Raw genomic sequence first — 18,933 nt, forward strand, 5'->3', positions numbered from 1 at the left:
GGTATCAAGAGACATCTGTCATTTGGTTGTACATCATATTAAATTTCTACTTACATAAACTTCACCTACAGGTAATGGCATTCTCCTGATCCAGTCTGTTTGTAGTAACAAATGAAATGTGCCCTCTTCAGCTAAATGATTAATAACTCTTCTGAGTGGCCAGGCTCTAACCTCTGTGACATGTTTGCCTGTGCTTCACAGGGAATAAAAACTCAGGAGTTTCATCCTAAATTAAACTACCTACTAAAACAACAGCAAAGGAGCTGTGTGTGAACACCTGCACTAGCCTTTCTTTCCAAAGCATTTGCAAAACTACCTATCCAAATTTCATGGGTTTTCATATCTTTTTTAATCTAACCAGAAAACTGACTGAAGAGTCAAAGGCAGCTGGTCACAACAGGTTACACGGGTGATTATAGTGATGCCCTGGAATGTGATACAGGAGGCTTCACAGCCAGGTTGCTCAAAGAGCGCCCATTTCTTGGTAAAACCACTTACATTGACTGATTTTCTATCATTAAAAAAGACAGTATTTGTGTTCTGTTCCCCTTGAGTTTTCCCTGCTTACATAGACTTACTATTTGCATTGTGGTTAAGCAAAGTTAGTGATCAGGGTTTAAGAAACAAAAACAAAACTGAGAGGGTGGGATGATGGGGTGCCCTAAATACTCTTCATGCACCCTATAGCTAAGTGATGAAAGAACCTGCAGCTAAGCTTCTGTACACCTGGCTGTACAAAAAAACTCAGTTACGACATCAACAGAGTGCTAGTTGGATCAAGGATCACCAAAAGCTCTTCCTGATAAAAAGAAGGAATCTTTTAAAAAAAACACCTAGTACACAGCACACACACTGCATTGCCAGGTAGCTATACTCAGTTGAGCTCCAAAGAGCATCCCCTGACATATGGGAAGAATTCCCTACAAAAATCAACAAAGCTGCACATCAGCTTTCCACTAAAATACATTTCTGCGTCACGGACTGTTCAATGCCTGAGAGTGGGTAAGCTGTGAATGGTTCATTTTGCAAATTATAATCACTTTACTTCCTCCATATTTTGCCATCTTGTTATCTGGAGAATTTAAAGAGTTTGTTGGGACAGGACATGCCTTTAGTGACACATTGCATATTATGACTATCAGAAGAGACATTTAGAAATGGCTGGGATCCACCAATCTCTCTAAATTCCACGGTTCTTAAATGACCACCTGCAGGTACAGGGCATCACAGGTGAGTATATGGATTTCATGCCTTGCTCACTCTCTTCCTCTAAATAAGAGGTTCATCTTAGCTACATACACTACCTTCTTAAAGTCAGATCTTCTTTCAAGAGAAGTCTCCCATTTCACTGCAGCTATGGATATATTTTACTCCACCAAAATACTCCAGATTCCCTTGTGCTAGAGGCTCTTGGAGATCCACACAAAAGAATTTTCAGAGATCAGACTCAAAGGTGTCTGTTGCATAAGATGCAGCAGAAATAAGGTTAAAACAAGAGCAGAGAGAAATGCACAGAAGCATTTCTAAATACTGGACTCATTCTTCCTTCATGCTGAAGTGTGTGAAGCTACACTTTACTCTTTGGAGCTGGAGCAGCCTGCCACTCGTAGTTACCTACCATGCAGGATGAAGCTTCTACCAATGCTACAACATTGGGAAATCAAGTGGCAGAGACAGCTTCGCTGTTCTCCATTCACTTGGTTTAAGTTTCTCCTCCTGCACACCACTGCTGGCCTCTGGTCTTTGCTGCAGAGCAAAATGAAGAAGTGACTGCAGAACAGAGAGCAGGGACAAGAGTACCAGCTAAGACACAACGAGGCCTAGCACTGGCTAAGAACCAGGTTTATGCCTCATGGGAACTCTAAGATGTGTCACACCTCTGGCTGCCGTATCTTTACTCCTGTTTTTACAGTCAAGGTAGTTTAAAGTTGAGCACTGCAGCTCCCTGTTTTAGCCCTCCAGTTTGGTGCTGCTGGGCAGACACTGCCTGAACTAATGAAGGGAGACAGATGCTTGACTCCCAAGGATTACAGCTTGCAAACAGAATGCCCAACAGTATTTTGTAAATGATTTACAGCTATGAATTTACAATATAGTTGTATGTGTAACCAGTGTTACAGAAAATCCAATCCTGCTTGAACAAGCCCTTTTTTTGCCAGTATGTCAAATTTTTTCCAATAAAAGGGCTTTTAAAAAAATATGTTTTGTGTAACAGTTCACTTAAAATGTACAGAAAAAACAAACCTATATTTCTCTATTAGAAGAAATTGCATTTAAATGCAATAGGAGAGTTGGGTTAATGCTATGCAGAAAGACAGTTCATGCTTAGCACAATAGGCCTTAGCACAATGCTTTATTCTTGCAGCAATGCCAGCTCTAAGTGAAAAGTACAAGTCATAAGCAAGTACAGCATAAAAAAACCCAAGGGCCTTGCTGGTGAAAAGGTTTGCTCGTTAAGGCTGTGTCTCATGCTGTGCTCAGGATAGAGGATGGCCCACAGCTCAGTTACTGGAATCTTGCAAGTGTTAAAGCAGGCACAGAGATATCTACCGAAAACATACAGAATCTGCACATAGGAAAACATTTATCCTCCATGATTTCATTACTGCATGTTCGCAGCTGGAACATAAATGCAACTTCATTCAAACAACAGCAATAAGCTATGCCTTAAAAACAAGTCATATGTAAAAGGGGTCTGGCTGGTTTTAAATAGGATAAAATCGTGAAAATAAGAAAAATCATATACTACTGCAATCTCAATTTGGTATTTGTTTTAGCTAGTGCTTTAAAAACAAATAGGTATCACAGTATTGTTTTTTAACAACTCTGTTGTAATATGTCTCGCCATGCACTAACCCTGTGGTCCTCCCCCTGCCAATCAGTGGTTGAAGAGCATAGTATTTCATTAAGAAGCTCAAGATAATGCAAGGAAGGTTTTTTGTTCAATTTACTAATAGAAATGTGGCAGTTCTACCAACTGGTAACTGGCCAGTCAAAGTTATGTTAACTATAACTGTGAACAAAACCTTAAATCAACACTTCAAATTTTGACCCCCTTTTCACAGAATGTGAATTTGCTTCTTCTCAAAGAAAAAGAACAGAATCAAAAAAATCTGCATAAGTTTCCTGACATGCCTTCTAGAAGATACAAATGATTCTTACATTTAAGACCAAATCCTGCATCCTATAAAGTCAAAAACTTTCTAGTTGAAAAAAGAATTTATTGAATGCAAACAACTTTTTAAGCTGAGAACTCTAAATAAATCAATGGGACACTACTTAAAATTCCCACGTCACAATATGAACCATCAGTAATACGTGGTATCTAATGCATTAGATGAAATTTTTAAAAAATACTGTTATCTGGAGTGATGCAATAAAATTGGCCCAAAGAAACAACTGAAAACAGGAGCACTACTTCCTTGGTGCGTCTTGAGATTTACACAGACAAAGCTCCAAATACTTCTGACACAAGATGAAAGATTGAATTATTGTCTACTTACAGGAGTATTTGATTGTTCAGTTAACTTCTGCTCCCACATCTTCAAACGTCTCTCCCGTTCCTTTAGTTCCTGCTCTTTAAAGCTCAGATCACGCTCCAGTTTCTTTAGTCTCTCTAAGGTTGCCTCAATTTCACATCTGCACGGAGACAATTTGTTACATCTTGTCTTTTCCTGACAGATATAAATTGTTCATAATTCCCACTTGAATGTTAATTAAATGTGAAAGGCTGAAAAGTACAATACTAACTCAAGCAGTTCATTTAATTACCAAATGCAAAGTCTTTCACAGCTTTAGGAACAAATGGCAATGTTTATACTTGAGAACAACCATAATACCTTCAGTTGAAGAAAAATAACATTTAAAAGAGTAAAATACCATATAACAAAAACATTTTAAAAACAAAAATGCCTTTTTTTCCCCCCAGCATCATGAAACATGATCTGATCCATAAAGAAACTGCATTAAGAACTGGCAATGGGACAAGCATTAGCAACACAATACAGGCAGTCCAAGAAGCCCGTTTGTCTGGGTTTATAACTTGACTATAAAATACTATTTGGACTTACACTCAAAATGCACAGAAGCATTTTGTGGAGGAATGTTTTCCCCACTTAACCTTCCTGTTTCTTTACGTGAAGCTACAAGAGCAAAAATACAAACCATGATATGACCCAGCCCCGCAAATGGTTACAAATACAAGCTTCTCAAGTTTGGAACAGTTGTGAAAAGGATTTGGTTTATTTCTCCCCCCTTCTCACCATACATGCAAAAAAGTACTACGAAAAGTAGGAAAGGAAGGAAACGAAGGCAATACTCTAAGAAGCTGTAGATAGCATCTTTATTTGGTTTCACTGCATGTACCTCCCTTAAGAAAGTAGTTTCCTTTGACATGCTTTCTGAGGGACAGTACATTTTAAACACATGAACTGGACTGCTCTTGTTTTGCACTACACAAATACACAGAAGGTGAACAACAACTATGTCACCAGATTCAGACATATTTTTTGTTTGTGGGGTAATCAAAGAGAAATCACCAATTTCTATCAGAGGTTGAACTTGCATTTAACAAACCATTTCTGTGCCTGTTTGGGAGATTGTGCACTGCCTGCCACCTGTATCCTGACAGTTGTAGGAAGAGTCAATCACAGTGTTTTATTTTTCTCCTTGAAAAAGTGAGCTCCTAAGGAGACAAGAGATCCTAAAGAGAGCTCCAAAGATAGCTATTTGGACTTTGCAAGGCCAAACACTCTGCTCAAACTTCCATGTTATTTTTCTTGTGTTAACACACTGTGAACAAAATACGTGTCTTGGGGTGACTTTATGATGTGTATCCCATATTCGCTGCCCTATACCCAGAAATTAATTCTTGTGCCTTTCTATGCCTCTAAACTGAGCCTGAGAGGAGGAAGGAAAACCGAGCAAAACTTTTTCAAAGCAGTTTGCAGCTTGTCCGAGGTCACACAGAGATAGTGACTTTTTTTCCCCCAGCTGCAGCAGGGGAGCGAAGAAGCACCCGGCTTGCTGCCCCCAGGTCAGTTTTTGGCCAGTTGTTCAGTTTCTTTTTCTCCGGAGAGAGACTGAGAGCTGAAGTTTTTTCCTTCCCTGGAATTTTGGATTTTCTCCCTTTTCCACTGGACTGCTTCAATATCAGAGCACATTGGGAGGACTTTCCACCGGGCACAGAGGGCCTGGCCCTGGGCCAAGCCCCAGCTCCGAGGAGACCAAAGGGAGGACTCGAACACTTTCCCAGGTTTCCCAGCGGAAGATTTTATTATTTAGCATTATTTTCCTTTTCCAGTGTGTTTGGTAAATAAATAGTTTTTATCTCTTTCACTTTCCTTTGAGGATAATTTATTTTTCCCCGAACCTGGTGGGGGAGGGGTGGTGACCTGCCTTCTCTCAGAGGATATATCTCTAAATTTGGCCAAACCAGCACAATATGCTCCTTCTAATGTTTTCACAAAGAAAGTAGAAGGACTAACAGAGTTAGCTGTCATTTCTATTTGGGTGGAGAAAGAGAATTACTTCTTCCTTCCAGGACTCCTGTCCTGGCATGGAATGATTAAACTCTTTGTCACTATCAACCCAAAAGAGTTCAGCCTCTCAATGTGGGAAAATAGCATACCCAAAGAGTCTATTTAAGCAAATCAAATAATATAAATATTCCAAATTTTATGGATTTCTCATTTTGATAAGATACCTCTGTCAGAGAGTAATGCTTACAAAGTACAGTGAAAGGATTCAGAGCTAGAATAACCATCAAATCCTATTGCAAACTTTACCATCATGTTTAATTCTACTGCAGAAATCAGCCACCTGGGGACATAGGCATTTATCACACTTGAGTCCTGCTGAGTGAGCTGTTCTGTGTGGTGGTCAGAACAAATGCCCCTCATAATTATCATGCTTCAGATTTCAAGAAAAATTCTCTGTCATATTTAGGCACGCATAGATCAAGATCTCTGTGCTGGGTAGGAAGTGGTCACACATCGTAATGAAGAGACAATGAGGGAACAAACTAAAAAGCACTGGACCAAAGGTCAGAAAGCGACTCCTCCCCAGACACCCATATCCCTCATAAACCCTTTCTGGCAGGTGCAACACATACTATGCTATCTACTGCGGGAACTACAGAGCAATTTGAGAGCAGTTGCAAGCACTGCTTTTCTTAGTTTGTCTCTCATCATCGCTGCTACTTACACACAACTATTATTTTTTACATATGTAAATTACATTCTCTTTTAAAATAATATTATGCACTAGGGGAGTCCTGGTAACAATAGTTTTCTCTATGTCAAAAGTCTATTTTGTACTGTAATTACCGCTCTTCATTAGACAGAAACTTCTCTTATAATACAAGGTCAGTCTGCAAAAACCGTTGCATTCTGAAAAATAATTCCACTGCATAATGAAACTGTGTAATTAAAGAGAAAGTTACTGTACATTGCCCAGTTAATGAGTCCTACTCCATAAATGAAGCAGCTTGAAATATTATACATGGTAGGACATGTGGATTTGTTTGCTTCTGTAGTTCTGCAGTCTGAGTTTACTGGTTTTTCTAGAATAATTGCATTCTGTGACACTGAAGAACAAACACTGCATTATGAGAAACTATAATGATAAACATTCCCAGATTAAAAACAATGACTGGCATTTGTTTATGTGTCTTGACTTACTACACTAATATAAGTATCAATAATAAACTTTTTTAATCATTGGAGCAGCCACTCAAAGGGAGAGGATGGAAGGAGAGATGCAGTTAGTCTACATGACTAAATGCAGACAAATGTGATCTCTCACTGAATTGGAACATCATTACTTCTACAGTAATTTTTTCCTACTGTAATACAAGTGACTTGAGAAAGGGCTCCAAAAAGATCACAGAATATGAACTTAAACATAGGGCAGACCTACGCAACTCGGGCGTAAGACAGTGCCCCTATTTTATTAAATAATACAATGTGCCAAACATGTGTAGAACAGTTAGGAAAGAAGACACTGAACTATTCTAAAGAAATACAGAACGAGCAAATCAAAATGTGTTATTAATATAAAAATTAAGACCAGAAAATGTTGCAAATAAGACCACATTATATAGATAAGTCAAAGCATCATTTGTGTTATCAACTCCACCAGTCATGTATAGATTCAGCCCACTCTCAGTTTTCATGCCAGCCAGGCAGTGATACTGAAGACTCCAGTTGCTTGCTGTTATAGCTACAGTTTTGGCATGTCTATACAAAAAGAACCTCAGCTTGCCTTTTTTTAAGAGTGGGGAAAAACACAATCCAGCTTGTCTGAGCTTTGATTTGCTTTGGTAAGTGCAGTATCCTTATGAAAGTGCAGTATCTGGATCATTAATTCAGAGGTCCCTCAAAGGAACAAGCATAACTTTTGCTTTTCCCAAGCTCACCCTTCTCCAGGGCTCTGATATCCAGGCCTCATTAAAATTCCCTATTTTGTGGTAATACATCTCATTCTTTCCCTACTGCTGGTTCAGCTATCTCTTTGCAAAACACTGTGGGATAAAAAACCATGGGGGGAAAAAAAAGCAAGCACTAAAAGCAAAGATTTTTCAATGCAGAAGTTAAAACATCTTAAACTTCTGTGCAATTGTTTTCAGTAACAAACTTAGTCTCTTTTAGTTTATCCTTTGGGATCACTTTATGCATCTTTCATCTACTTCAGGTGGCATATTTTTTGCATCCTTTCTGTTAATTTGGCTCAACATTCATGAATGCCTCCGTACAGACATGGCTTTTGCATCAGGGCAGGCAGCTGTTACCAGAATTTGGGTAGGAGAGCACCCCTCCAGCTTCCAAACAAGCGTCCACATGACTTGGGCTCTTTCTGAACCCTGTGTTTTCATTTCGGCTTGATTTAGAAATCATCTTTGCTTTCAGGCAAATCATGTCCCATCATGAATTTGTATTTTCTCTCTCATACTTCCTTGCCTCCAAGTCATTTATTAGTCCAGAAAAAATGCCATATTTATCTTTAACACAAGTCTCCATGGTAAGAAGTTTTCCCATTACTTGATAGTACTAAAGAGCTTTTTGTTGCTACATGGCTTTTCATCAACACCTTTTCAGACATTCCTCATGTGAGAAATTTAGGTGCATCAAAACAAAATTTGCAAGAAATACTTGGGCCAACTGAATCACACTTCAAGAAATAAACTGATTAAGTAAAACAATGTTTGTTACCAAATGTCAGCTAGCAGAGCTTTTATTTTGCTATATTGGCAGGATTCAAACAGTTACTTGCTTTTCCTAAAGACATTTGAGTACTTGCTCATCTTTTAAATAAATATTTTTACTATATAGGGTGTATAAGAAACCCCTCACTAGGGTGTATTTTTCTCCAACCCTCCTTCTTCTGTCTGCCATCAAAACCACAATATGATGCTCAGAGTCTGCATAAACAACGGTGGCCACGAAGTAAGCGTGGGTACTTTAAATTTGTCCCACGCCCTAGAACACCGGTCTGAGGGCAGAAGGCCCGGCAGTGGCCGCGAAACAGCAGCGCCCGGACACGGCCCCGGCGGCCCCGGCAGCCCCGGCAGCCCCGGCCGGGCACGCAGCGCTGCGGGGCGGCCCCGCGGGGCGGCGCGGGAGGCGCAGTGCGGCGCTGCCGCCAGCAGATGGCGCGCAGCCCCCGCCGCCCGCCCGGGCCCGGGGCCGCCGGCAGCGCGGCCGAGCCAGGGCGGGCCCGGCCCGGGCTATTTATACCCCGCCGTGTGACCGGGGCCGTCCCAGCCACGGCTCAGTTTTTCCACTCGCCCTAGTAAAACTCTACGTCTTGCCTTTCCTTGGAAGGCAGCGGAAGAAACGCGGGATTGCCGGGTTTGACACAAGCCCCATTTCCATGTGCTCGTCCCCTTCCTCCACCCCGTCCCGGTTTCTTCGATGCACGGAATTTTTCAGTATTTCTGCTCCCTGCTTGTTTGGCATAGGGCCAACGCTTCTTAATATAGACTGAGGCATGACCGTCTGCAAAAATCATCTCCCTGTGCAGATCTGTTTTCAATTTTTCTTCTCAAACAGAAGTCTGTACTGGGAAGCAGCAAGTTTTCTAACCCACAAATAAGCTTCAGGGACACGTTTTTGAAGTTTTGGCACATTCCAAAAAGGAGGCTGGAAGTTTTACTTCAAAACTGTAATGTAATAAAATTTTCTCAAATCTCATCTCCATTTATAATCACTTATGAATAACAATCACAATCAGCAATAGCTAAAATCATATGGTCAAGCGGTGCTGGGACACTATGCAAAAACAGGACTGGCCTGGGCATATGCTGGATGTGTGGACACACAGTTAGTACAAAGGAGAGAATGTATAAAAAATGGTAGAATGCATGACCTTGACTTGGAAGAGGGAGGAGTTTATGCCCCTTATCTTTTTTTGGTTTGAATATTAACATCACCAATACACTTTCAATGAAAATTGCATCAAACCTACATATTATATATTATCCGAGCTCTTTTGCCCCCACACTATTGACTGAAAACTTGTAATTGGTTTTAAGACATGAATCATAAAACCAGAAATATCATGATGCCTAAACCAGTGTAATAATAAATATAGGGTACAGCTAAGTGCATTGGCTCCTACTACAAGTTTCGCAACATTCTGGGCATTCCTGAAAAACAGCAAGGTAAGTTACGTTCTAAAAATACTTCAAGCACACATATTTTCTACCAGTACATCATCGGAGTCTGATGTCTTTCTGAAAAAAACCACTCACACCATTTCAATGTAAAACCACATCATTTCATCTTGGGAGGAAGAAAACTTACCTCCACTCTGCCTTGTTATGCAGGAATGAGTTACACTGGTCTGGAAGGTTGCTGTCATTTGACATAGATTCCAGGATTGAAATAATCTGCTTGAAAGACGGTCTTTTCTGAAGAAAAAAGAAAACCAAAACAGAGCATTTGCATTCATATAAAACTACTAAAACTATCTGCAGGAATTTTTCACCTGAAACCTCACAATTAACAGAAATTGCCACACTTCTTTCTGACCACAGCATCCTACAAGAGGATTGTAAGTCTGTAAATGGTTTCTTTTTGTTCTTCCATTAAAGAAAAGTTTGGGAAGAGTCCCATAGGCTAGTAGGACTCAAGCCTTAGCTTAGTCTCCCATGTCTTAACAGCATTAAACATTAGAAGCATCAATAATCATCTAGATTCTTAATTTGAAAGAATAACTTTTCTCAAGCTAAGAAGGAAAATGCTTCCAAATAGAGAAGGCTGGCCCACTAGCAACTGGTAATTATACAGATGGCCTTTTACAGGTATTAACATAAACTCCTTGGTGTGTGAACAAGCCATTTAGCTGCCCATCAAAAACAGGTTTCTGGCTGCAGTTCCCCTCTTGCAGAGGAGATACTTTTCAGAAAAACTCTCATTTAGCTACCTCAGGAGCAGCCAGGGAAGAAGTGAAGATTGAGGCTAGCGAAGGATGTCTCATCTGGCAGCTAAGCTCACATTAGTGGACCCTGTGCTCTTCTGTCCTGGGCTCATTTACTGAACTTTCTGTTCCAGGGCTCTCCATCCAGCACCCACTGTGCTCACAAGTCAGAAAGAGCAGTTAAAACTTCCCTGGTTTTTTTACTTTTCCCTTAGTCCCAAGGGGAAGCTATGAAATAGGATAATAACTGAAAACTGAAAAAGCCACAGTTAAACGTGTTTCTTGAAAGAGCGCTGACTCTGTTAGTCTGTTTGACAGACCCCAGACAAGGTTGAGACAAAAGGTTGAAACAAAATGTAGATACATAATAAGGGGATGATGCACATTCTCTCTCTATCGTGCCTTTAATTATACCATTTCTGCTAAAATTACAGATGCCACAATTAAAACGTGCATTTTAATTTGGGAGCACAAAAACAATTAGGAACAATGCTGAGGTGTCTCTCTCAGGAAGATCCAAGTGATTTCCACATTATAAAAGAAAGACAATTTCTTTATTTTAAATGTCAAACAGCATGAAAAAGTGTCAAATGCATAACAAAAAGAGACAAGCTCTCTTATACTGTAATGCTGCACTATTCGGCTGTAACTGGAGGTTTTGTCTGTCATTTTTTGGTCCATCTCTATGATTTTGGGCAATGGGCAGTTCAGTGAGCTACACAGATTTTCTTTGCAACAGACATGCTTGCCCCAGCCACCCATGTGCTTACACAATTTGGTCCCCAGCCCAGCACGCAGGGAGCGGCAAACTGGGCATGCTGAGCTTCACGGCAACAGGTACCTGTTCAGCGGCACATGGCTTGCATTGGTGACACAGCCCCTTGGATGGAAACCCAGCAGGGTCACCCTGCCTTTACAGGGGGCTGGGGAGGCGGCCGTCCTTCCCTCCAGGCACATGATGCTGCTGGACCTGCGACAGCTGAGCAGATCCTCTGAACACACTCTGGAAGAGCCCAAACCTCCCTGGTCAGGAGTTGGCTGCGCTGGGGGCTCAGCGCACAAAATCCATCCGTGACACCACCACCAACTCCACTGCAGTTTTGGGGCAGAAGAACCTTTCAATGGCCTTCACACCCTTTTTGTTGCTACTACTGGATCTCTTGTAACCACACCAGCAGATGTGAACTGTTGAAGAGATTCAAGGGCTTCCCAAATAGTGAGGAAGCTGCCAGACAGGAGACAGTGGCTCCCTCCAATTTAGAAGGGTACTGGAACTGCTACACACTGTCCAACAGACTGGCAGGTACCATAATGTGCCTGTACTAAACAAATTCTATTTTCAGGAAGACACCAAGGGCAAACATTCCCATGCTGCATTATCTACAATATTTTATGGATTATTCAGGATAATTTACAAAACACTTCTATGAGTTTTGCTTGCTCCTTTTTTCTCAGGTGTGTACTGGGAAGTACAGGGCAGGGCTGACACTAAGTGAGCACAGTCAATTCTACTGTCAGGCTTGTCTGGAGTAACCAGAGTGGAGACAATGACAGAGAATAGGGCTTTTACTAAGGGTGGGCAAAAGGATCAACCAACTGATTTGGGAGAAGCAGCAACACTCACTTGGTAGGTCCTACAGTACAGGCAAAGGAGCTGCTGAGTTGTGCAACTGGAGCTGGAATAAATGCAGAGTCACACAGTACTGTCAAAGTACTGTACATCTTTGGCTGTGCAAATTCTGTGAACAGCCAGCAGCAACCCTGCCAGCTTTGCAGCTGCCAGATTTACAGGTAACAGCTTTGCATGGAGAAAAACCTGACAGGAAGGCACAAGCCTACACTGTCATGTGGGTTTTGTTGGTCTTTTGCCCCTAGGAAAGGATAATTTCAGATTTAATAAATGCACTCTAAGTGCAGAATGGTACCTTGGTTAAAACTGGCAAGAAGTGATTTGTGAAACTGGGAGCCTGAGCTGAGAAACTTAAAAAAACAAAAAAGTCTTCTTTTCAGTGGATAACTGCTTAGCACTTTCTAGAAAGCCATTATAAGGGATTCTTAAAATATCAAGGCATGAGTCGCCTTTGAAAACTGTTTCCCTTTATATCTGTGATGTCTCATACTGAAATCTTTAAAATATATGCCCCTCTAGAAATAATTCTGGCTAATATTTTCATTGTTTCCTTCCACTCAGTATTTCTTACTGAATAGGTCTGCATAAAACCAGGATATTTAATCCATATGGCTTTCATTTTTTGCTCCTTCTCTGTTCCCAGATTTCTGATTTCCATTAAAATACTCCATAATTTATAAACATCTTTGATGTGGGGAGAAACTGAAGGAACAGATGAAATGAGAAAGAATTGTTCACCCATGTCTCGAAACCCCAGTAAACAAAGACATCAGTCATGAGCAACCTTGTTTCTACAATTACCTAATACCCAAGCAAAAGCAACTTGTTTGGTAGAAATTTTAAGGTGTGAACTGTTTGTTTCAACTAGCAGTTTAAACTGCATAAATACTATCATCCCAAGTATCTCGTGGAGCAATGCGCTACAAATATTTTTCCCCATGTGTGAAGAAATTCTTAAGAATTCAAAGCAGCATTAATAACTCTGTCTGTTCCCATGAAGAAATTATGGTGTGAGCAGTGTCTGACACTCCAGCTGCTCTGTAGCAGCTCTCCAAGTGTATTCCTTAGCCCCACCATAAATGCATATCCCTCATTTCTCAGGGGTAAGCCACCAAAAGTTACCTCATGCTTTCTGTGGGCTAAAAGTATGCACCTTAGCAACTGCTTTTGAGCAGCTGACATACTCAAGCTCACCCCTGCTTGACCTTCAGTAACTTGTTCATGCATCAACGATCTGATTTTCTAAAGCTAATCCCGGCAAAAAGGGAACGTTACACAGAGCAGTATTTCAGAGGAGCGTGCTCCATCTTTTGGCTCATGCAGGCCACACAGCCCTTTATCAAAGCATTTTGAGAACTGTAAATAGTGATCCTTTCCCAACACGTGACTGAATAGGTCAGTCACATACCCAAATTGTGACCACAAATAACTCCATTTCAGTCATGTGAACAAAGTTGTAATTGCCTAACAGAGGAAGAGCTGCATGAAAAAAACTAGTGAAGAGCAGACTGTCAGAAAAACCCCATCTCACGTGAGATTCACACTTTGCATGCATCAGAGACACCTCTGGGAACAAGGTCCCCAGGAACCAGCCCACACCCAGATAAATTACTCTGCTCAGCCGGATGGTTAAGCATCATTCTTTTACAACATGCAAATCCCTCCCTCTCCTTGAAAAACAGCAACAGTCTTTTGGACACTTATGGATGTGGCTTGAACAAGGCAGTGAGCTGATCTAGTATGTGCTACAATTACAGAAAAGAAGCTCCAATAATTCTTATTCTGAGGCCTTTGGTAGTGATGCTGACATTTGGGAGCAGTTAGTAAAGATAAGTAGTTGGCTCTGAAAGTCCTCTTCAGTAATTACTGACCTAGAACTTAAGCAGCCTACTTGTAGATTCAAAAACTCTAAGCATGTTTCTCCCCTCCCCTTCTCTCCCCCTCCAAGGAGCTATTAAGGGAATGGCAATTTTATGTCTGTTCACATGGAAATCACATGTTGATGGATCTCAGTCTTCCAGATCCATTCTGTAGCAACTCCTTGCTTTAAAAAGAGAGACCAAGAATAGATATTTTCTTTCTCCTGTTATTCCTCTATGGCTACTGTCTGGCGATAAATTCTAGTTTAGAGCACCTATATGCTCTACTTTGTCTTGGAATTAATCTTTGTCTCTCTGAAGTAGTAGCCTACTTTCTCCTGAGTTTAAAGAAACAAAGTTCTTCCTGGTGCCTTGACTTGAGTAGAAGAGCACAATTTCCTTTGCTTAACTATTCTTCAATGTCTTAAATATTTTCATAGGCAAAGGAAATGGATGTTAATCCTTGGTACTAAAGCTAGTATGCCCACAGGCTCCTTCCAGACAGTTTTATGTACAACACGATGGTCGCAGAGTCCATTTAAACAAGGTAACTCTGATAATCTACAAAAGCTTTTACTCTCTAAATACTTATTTAATCCCTTCTTTGTAGCAGCAGATTAATAGGGACAATGGTGCAGCTCTTTTAACTTTTTATTCTGTTTTCATGGTTAAACGGTACTGCTATTATTATATTATTACAGTAAAGTCATTATAAAGCTCACCATTCAAGTCCTAAGGGAAGAGATTAGGAAAGGTTTAATGTTAATTTAGAGTGTGTTGCTGCTGTTCCTACCCATGTCTTACGGATTCACTTATTCTTTACTTATACTTGTGTTTTCAACACAAGTAGGGCACAGAACCGGACCTTGAAATATGTATTTCATAATGTGATGCTCACATACATCCAAGAGGGATTAAATATTAACCTTTGAAAGAAAATACAAAATCTGCAATTTTTCCACTTGCTCCAAAATGGCTACATTTTGGCCATCATACCATATTTCCTGCCATTGTCTTTACTAGTCAGGAAAGTTAGCAGCATAGTAACTCTTGACTATAAGGGAGAGACACACATTTAGGTATAAATATATAAATCCACTTAAAAAAAAGACAGTCCTGGGTATCTTTGTGAAGAAATGTGTCAATGGTGTCAGCTCAGACTTGTCCCCCGAAGAAATGCTAATGCATTTTGCAAAGCAAGGCTGGAGTGGTGGTGTAGAAATCAAACACACATTTAATTACCTTTGAATCAGCATCCCAACATTGGTGCATCAGTTCTGCAAAACTTCTGGGACAACTGCTTGGAATGGTTAATCTCTAATGGAAAGAGAATGTACCAGTTACTGGAAGCATTTCCCTTTAGGCTGCTACTAACAGTTTCCAATAAGAGCAATAGACTTCAAAGAATTGAAGCACACTTCCTCTTTTAAACGCAATATAAAAAATGTGGAGACATATGAGAAAGAAAAATCAAAATTACTACCACTAGCAGGAAGCACAAATAATTTTTAATAGACCTATAAGAAAGTAATGTATCAAATGCACAAATGGAGTTCCTTAAAGCTGAGAGAAGAAGCAAAACCAAGACAAACAGCTTTTAATACTATAACATAGTAGTTTGTGGAGGTTACTGCATAGTATTTTAAGATGCTTGTCAGATAGGCATAATGTACAGCCTGCCTTAATTCCTTTCTCCCACGTAAATGATCTAGCTGTACAATACTATAATCACTTTTGACACACAAATAGCTGAAATATAGACTACATTAAGTGAGTTAAAAAGAGTTAAGTGAGGCTCTACATGAAACGAGATGTTTCAGGAGCCTGTGGTCAGAAGGATTAATGAGGACATGCAGATCTCAGAAAGCACTCACAGAGCACAGTGAACTCATAAATATTTCCTAATGACTGAAGACAAGGAGTTCCTGGTTATAGCCAGGACCACTCACTACAGAGAATTAGTTTGAAGCTAGTTTGGTTTCATTTGCTGAGAGTTTTAAACCATGAAAGAATTCACTCAGCCAGCCTTAGAAGATTTTTACATTAACAGCCTGCCTCCAGACTGGAAAGCCTAAAAGGAAATCCTTTCTCATATACACAGATACTGAAGCCTCTCCAGTTGACTGCACGTGCTTCCAACACTACACACTGAAGGAGATCCCTCTGCTCTCCCTAATATAGTTAACTGACTTCAGATGTTTCATATTATATAAATAAATTTGTTAAAGTTAGATAAAAAAACCAGTTTCTCAGTGAAAATGAGTCCAAATGTAAGAGAGATCAAGCTGGAAAAAGGGTTCCTGTCCTCTAAGAGGTGAGAACCAGGTATTACAGTCCTGTTCAGACTAACCTGCCAGGAAGACCCTTTCAACTGCCCTACTATTGCCATTTCAGAAGCAAAGCAGAGCAAGTTATGCCACTCTGTACCATTACATTACTGCAGCATGACCTGCAAAGCCTTACAAGACACGGCAGCCAAAAGTAAGAGTTTAACAATTCTGCTCCACAAGCATTTGAACACCATAAAAACTGGAAATATGAGATACAGAGGCGCGGCACTGCAGAAGTCTGATTATTAATGTCATAAATTAATGTGCAAGGGTTTCTGTGGAAGAAATACACAGAAATTTGTAAAATGCATAAATAAGTTGTACTGGTGCTTGATCTCTAATTGAGTCATTGGCCTAAAAATACACTGGCTGTAACCCTCACTGTTCCAGGAGGTGGAGAATCAGTTGCAATCACCACTTGTCTCACTCGTGCAGAAGGTTACCTATATAATATGTAATATAGAGGTAGCAGGTTCCAAATGTCATATTATAATAAAGAATATATTTCTCAGTGGCACTTTATTATGAGATCATATCTAGCATAACCTGAACTCTCATGCTTTGCTTTTTTGGCTTAAAAAAAAAATCTCTACCACAATAAAAGTAACACTGTGAAATGATGCAGAGTGTCAAAGGAGAACCATACAGAAACATTAGAATCTACTCCATTTGCTGGCCTCAGGCTTTGCAAAGGGGATTTTTCACCTTATGCAATTACGCTTTGGCCTCGATCCCACACCAATTTTAAAAGACTTGCAGTCCAAAAAATGGAGGACTGGCTCAACAGTGATTCAGTCCTGTTGTGGACTGGAACCACGCAATCCCACTGATATCAACAGATTGAACTGAGAGCAGAACCTGACCCTTACACTTGTTATGGGACACAGAAAACTAAGAAGAAAAGTAGCACAACTGACTTTTACAAGGCTTATGCTGGACATGTTATCCAAGTCACGGCCAGAAAAAATAAAAACTATGCAATGCCCTCTAAGCTCCCTCACAGCCCTCTAAGGAAAATGGTAGCAGCAGGCTAGTGGTACCTGACAGGCAAAGAGCTGGCTCTGAGAATGCCACCCCTTGGGTATCTTCAGCCATGAGTAAAATAGTCATGTCCACATTTTGCTGATACTGTATTTTACACAATCCCTGGCTCTGGAAAACTGTAGAGAAATGTGCTGTACTCTCTGACATCTTTTAGCATGTCACTACATCTCTTTAAAACATTCCCAGTGCCACTCTGTACCCTTCACGTAAAACTGCACATGGTAGGCACAAGAAACAAATACTATTGATGGAAGGTTTTATGGTTCCTCCTTCAAAACGATGCATGAGGCTTTTCTTAAACTAGGAGAAAGAGTATCTTTGTGCCCCCTGCTCTGATAAATACAGTAGAAGACCACATTCACAATCTTCACACTGTTATAGTAGCATTTCCAACTAATTGGTATATCACAGTGTCACTCACTGGAATTAATCCAGTCCTCAAAAAGAAGAAAAAAGAGAGAGGGAAAAAAACACCAACAAAAAACATTAAACTAAGAGGAGGAAACCTAACTCCTCTGTTTAACTCTGAAGCATTTTGAGAAACAGTTTATGTAGAAGAATAGAAATCTGTATTGTACAGCCACTGCCTCGCCATTGTAATGTTTCCCAAGCTTCCGCTGTGTCTAGATAGAGGAGGTTTCATCTTTGTGGAGGATTTCCATGCTTGTCTGTGTGTGGTACAGTCACAACTTTAAATGTTTTTTAAATGTAGTTACTGTCTTTGATATCAAGGGACTATGTGTTCAGATATACGCTCACATGTCCAACTAACTGAAAGCCTCAATTTGTGAGAAGAAGAAAAGCGAGGCTGGGGACACTGTACAAACGGTGTTTACACCACTGAAGTGCTTTTGAAATGGAAAGACTCTGCATGAGGAGGCTTGCAGCTATGCCACAGCCTTGCCGATACCAGTGAGGAGCTCATCTTCAATGTAGTGTTGAACGTAGGTGGCAAAACTGTAATTTCTCTCTTTTTTTAAAACTATTTTTTCTTCTTTTATTTTTGAAATTTTCATCTAAGCGGCAGTTTCTTGTACTATAGTGACTCCTGCTGGGAGAGTTAAGTTGAAGTAGCTGAAGGTCTCTTACAGATATATCAACTCCCGGCCAGTAAAAAGATGTCCTAAACGCAGGAGATGGAGTTAAACTGTTCCCCTACCTTGGACGCAATGGCTTCTTTCATCACTAAGAACAAACCCCTAGGTTTTACAATTGAGACTGAGAAACTAGTACAGTACTTGTACAATTTTTGATCTACAGCATCACGACGTGAAGCTGCAACAATTAGATGTAAAGGGTCCATTCATGAGGAATAACATCACTTTGACCCTTTGTGTTAGCTCCTACTGCTAATCTTTCCATACGCGTGAACTTACTTTCAATTTGAAGAAGATGAAAAAGTCTTTTGCAAAACCCCAATACTGTTTTCTGATCTATGTACCTGAATGTAGAAACGTAGTCTTACCTCGTTTTTTTCCACTACAAGCCAAGCTACTTGTAATCCTTCCAAGCCTTTAAAGGGGACCTCCCTTGTTAGCATCTCCCAGAGAACCTGGAAGAGAAAAAAAGAAAAGAATTTTTATTTCTGTACTTTGTATTTTAAATACATTATTAAACCTTGATACAGCACTATTCTGTATCCAATTACCAG

At 40.3% G+C, this 18,933-nt stretch overlaps 1 protein-coding gene across 2 annotated transcripts in view; it reads right to left on the reverse strand.

Annotated features, from left to right (window-relative positions):
* Positions 1–18,933, reverse strand: part of MAP3K20 (mitogen-activated protein kinase kinase kinase 20) — a 93,112-nt gene that overhangs the window by 33,004 nt on the left and 41,175 nt on the right. For both annotated transcript variants that reach the window (XM_032114872.1, XM_032114873.1), the window contains exons 8-11: positions 18,748–18,834; positions 15,151–15,225; positions 9,804–9,910; positions 3,504–3,639 (exon numbers count right to left, since the gene is read on the reverse strand). In XM_032114872.1, the coding sequence (XP_031970763.1) occupies positions 3,504–3,639; positions 9,804–9,910; positions 15,151–15,225; positions 18,748–18,834 (405 nt within the window). The remainder of the gene's footprint in view (positions 1–3,503; positions 3,640–9,803; positions 9,911–15,150; positions 15,226–18,747; positions 18,835–18,933) is intronic.

The sequence above is a fragment of the Corvus moneduloides genome, chromosome 7 (genome assembly GCF_009650955.1).
Source record: "Corvus moneduloides isolate bCorMon1 chromosome 7, bCorMon1.pri, whole genome shotgun sequence".
NCBI classification, from domain to species: Eukaryota; Metazoa; Chordata; class Aves; order Passeriformes; family Corvidae; genus Corvus; species Corvus moneduloides.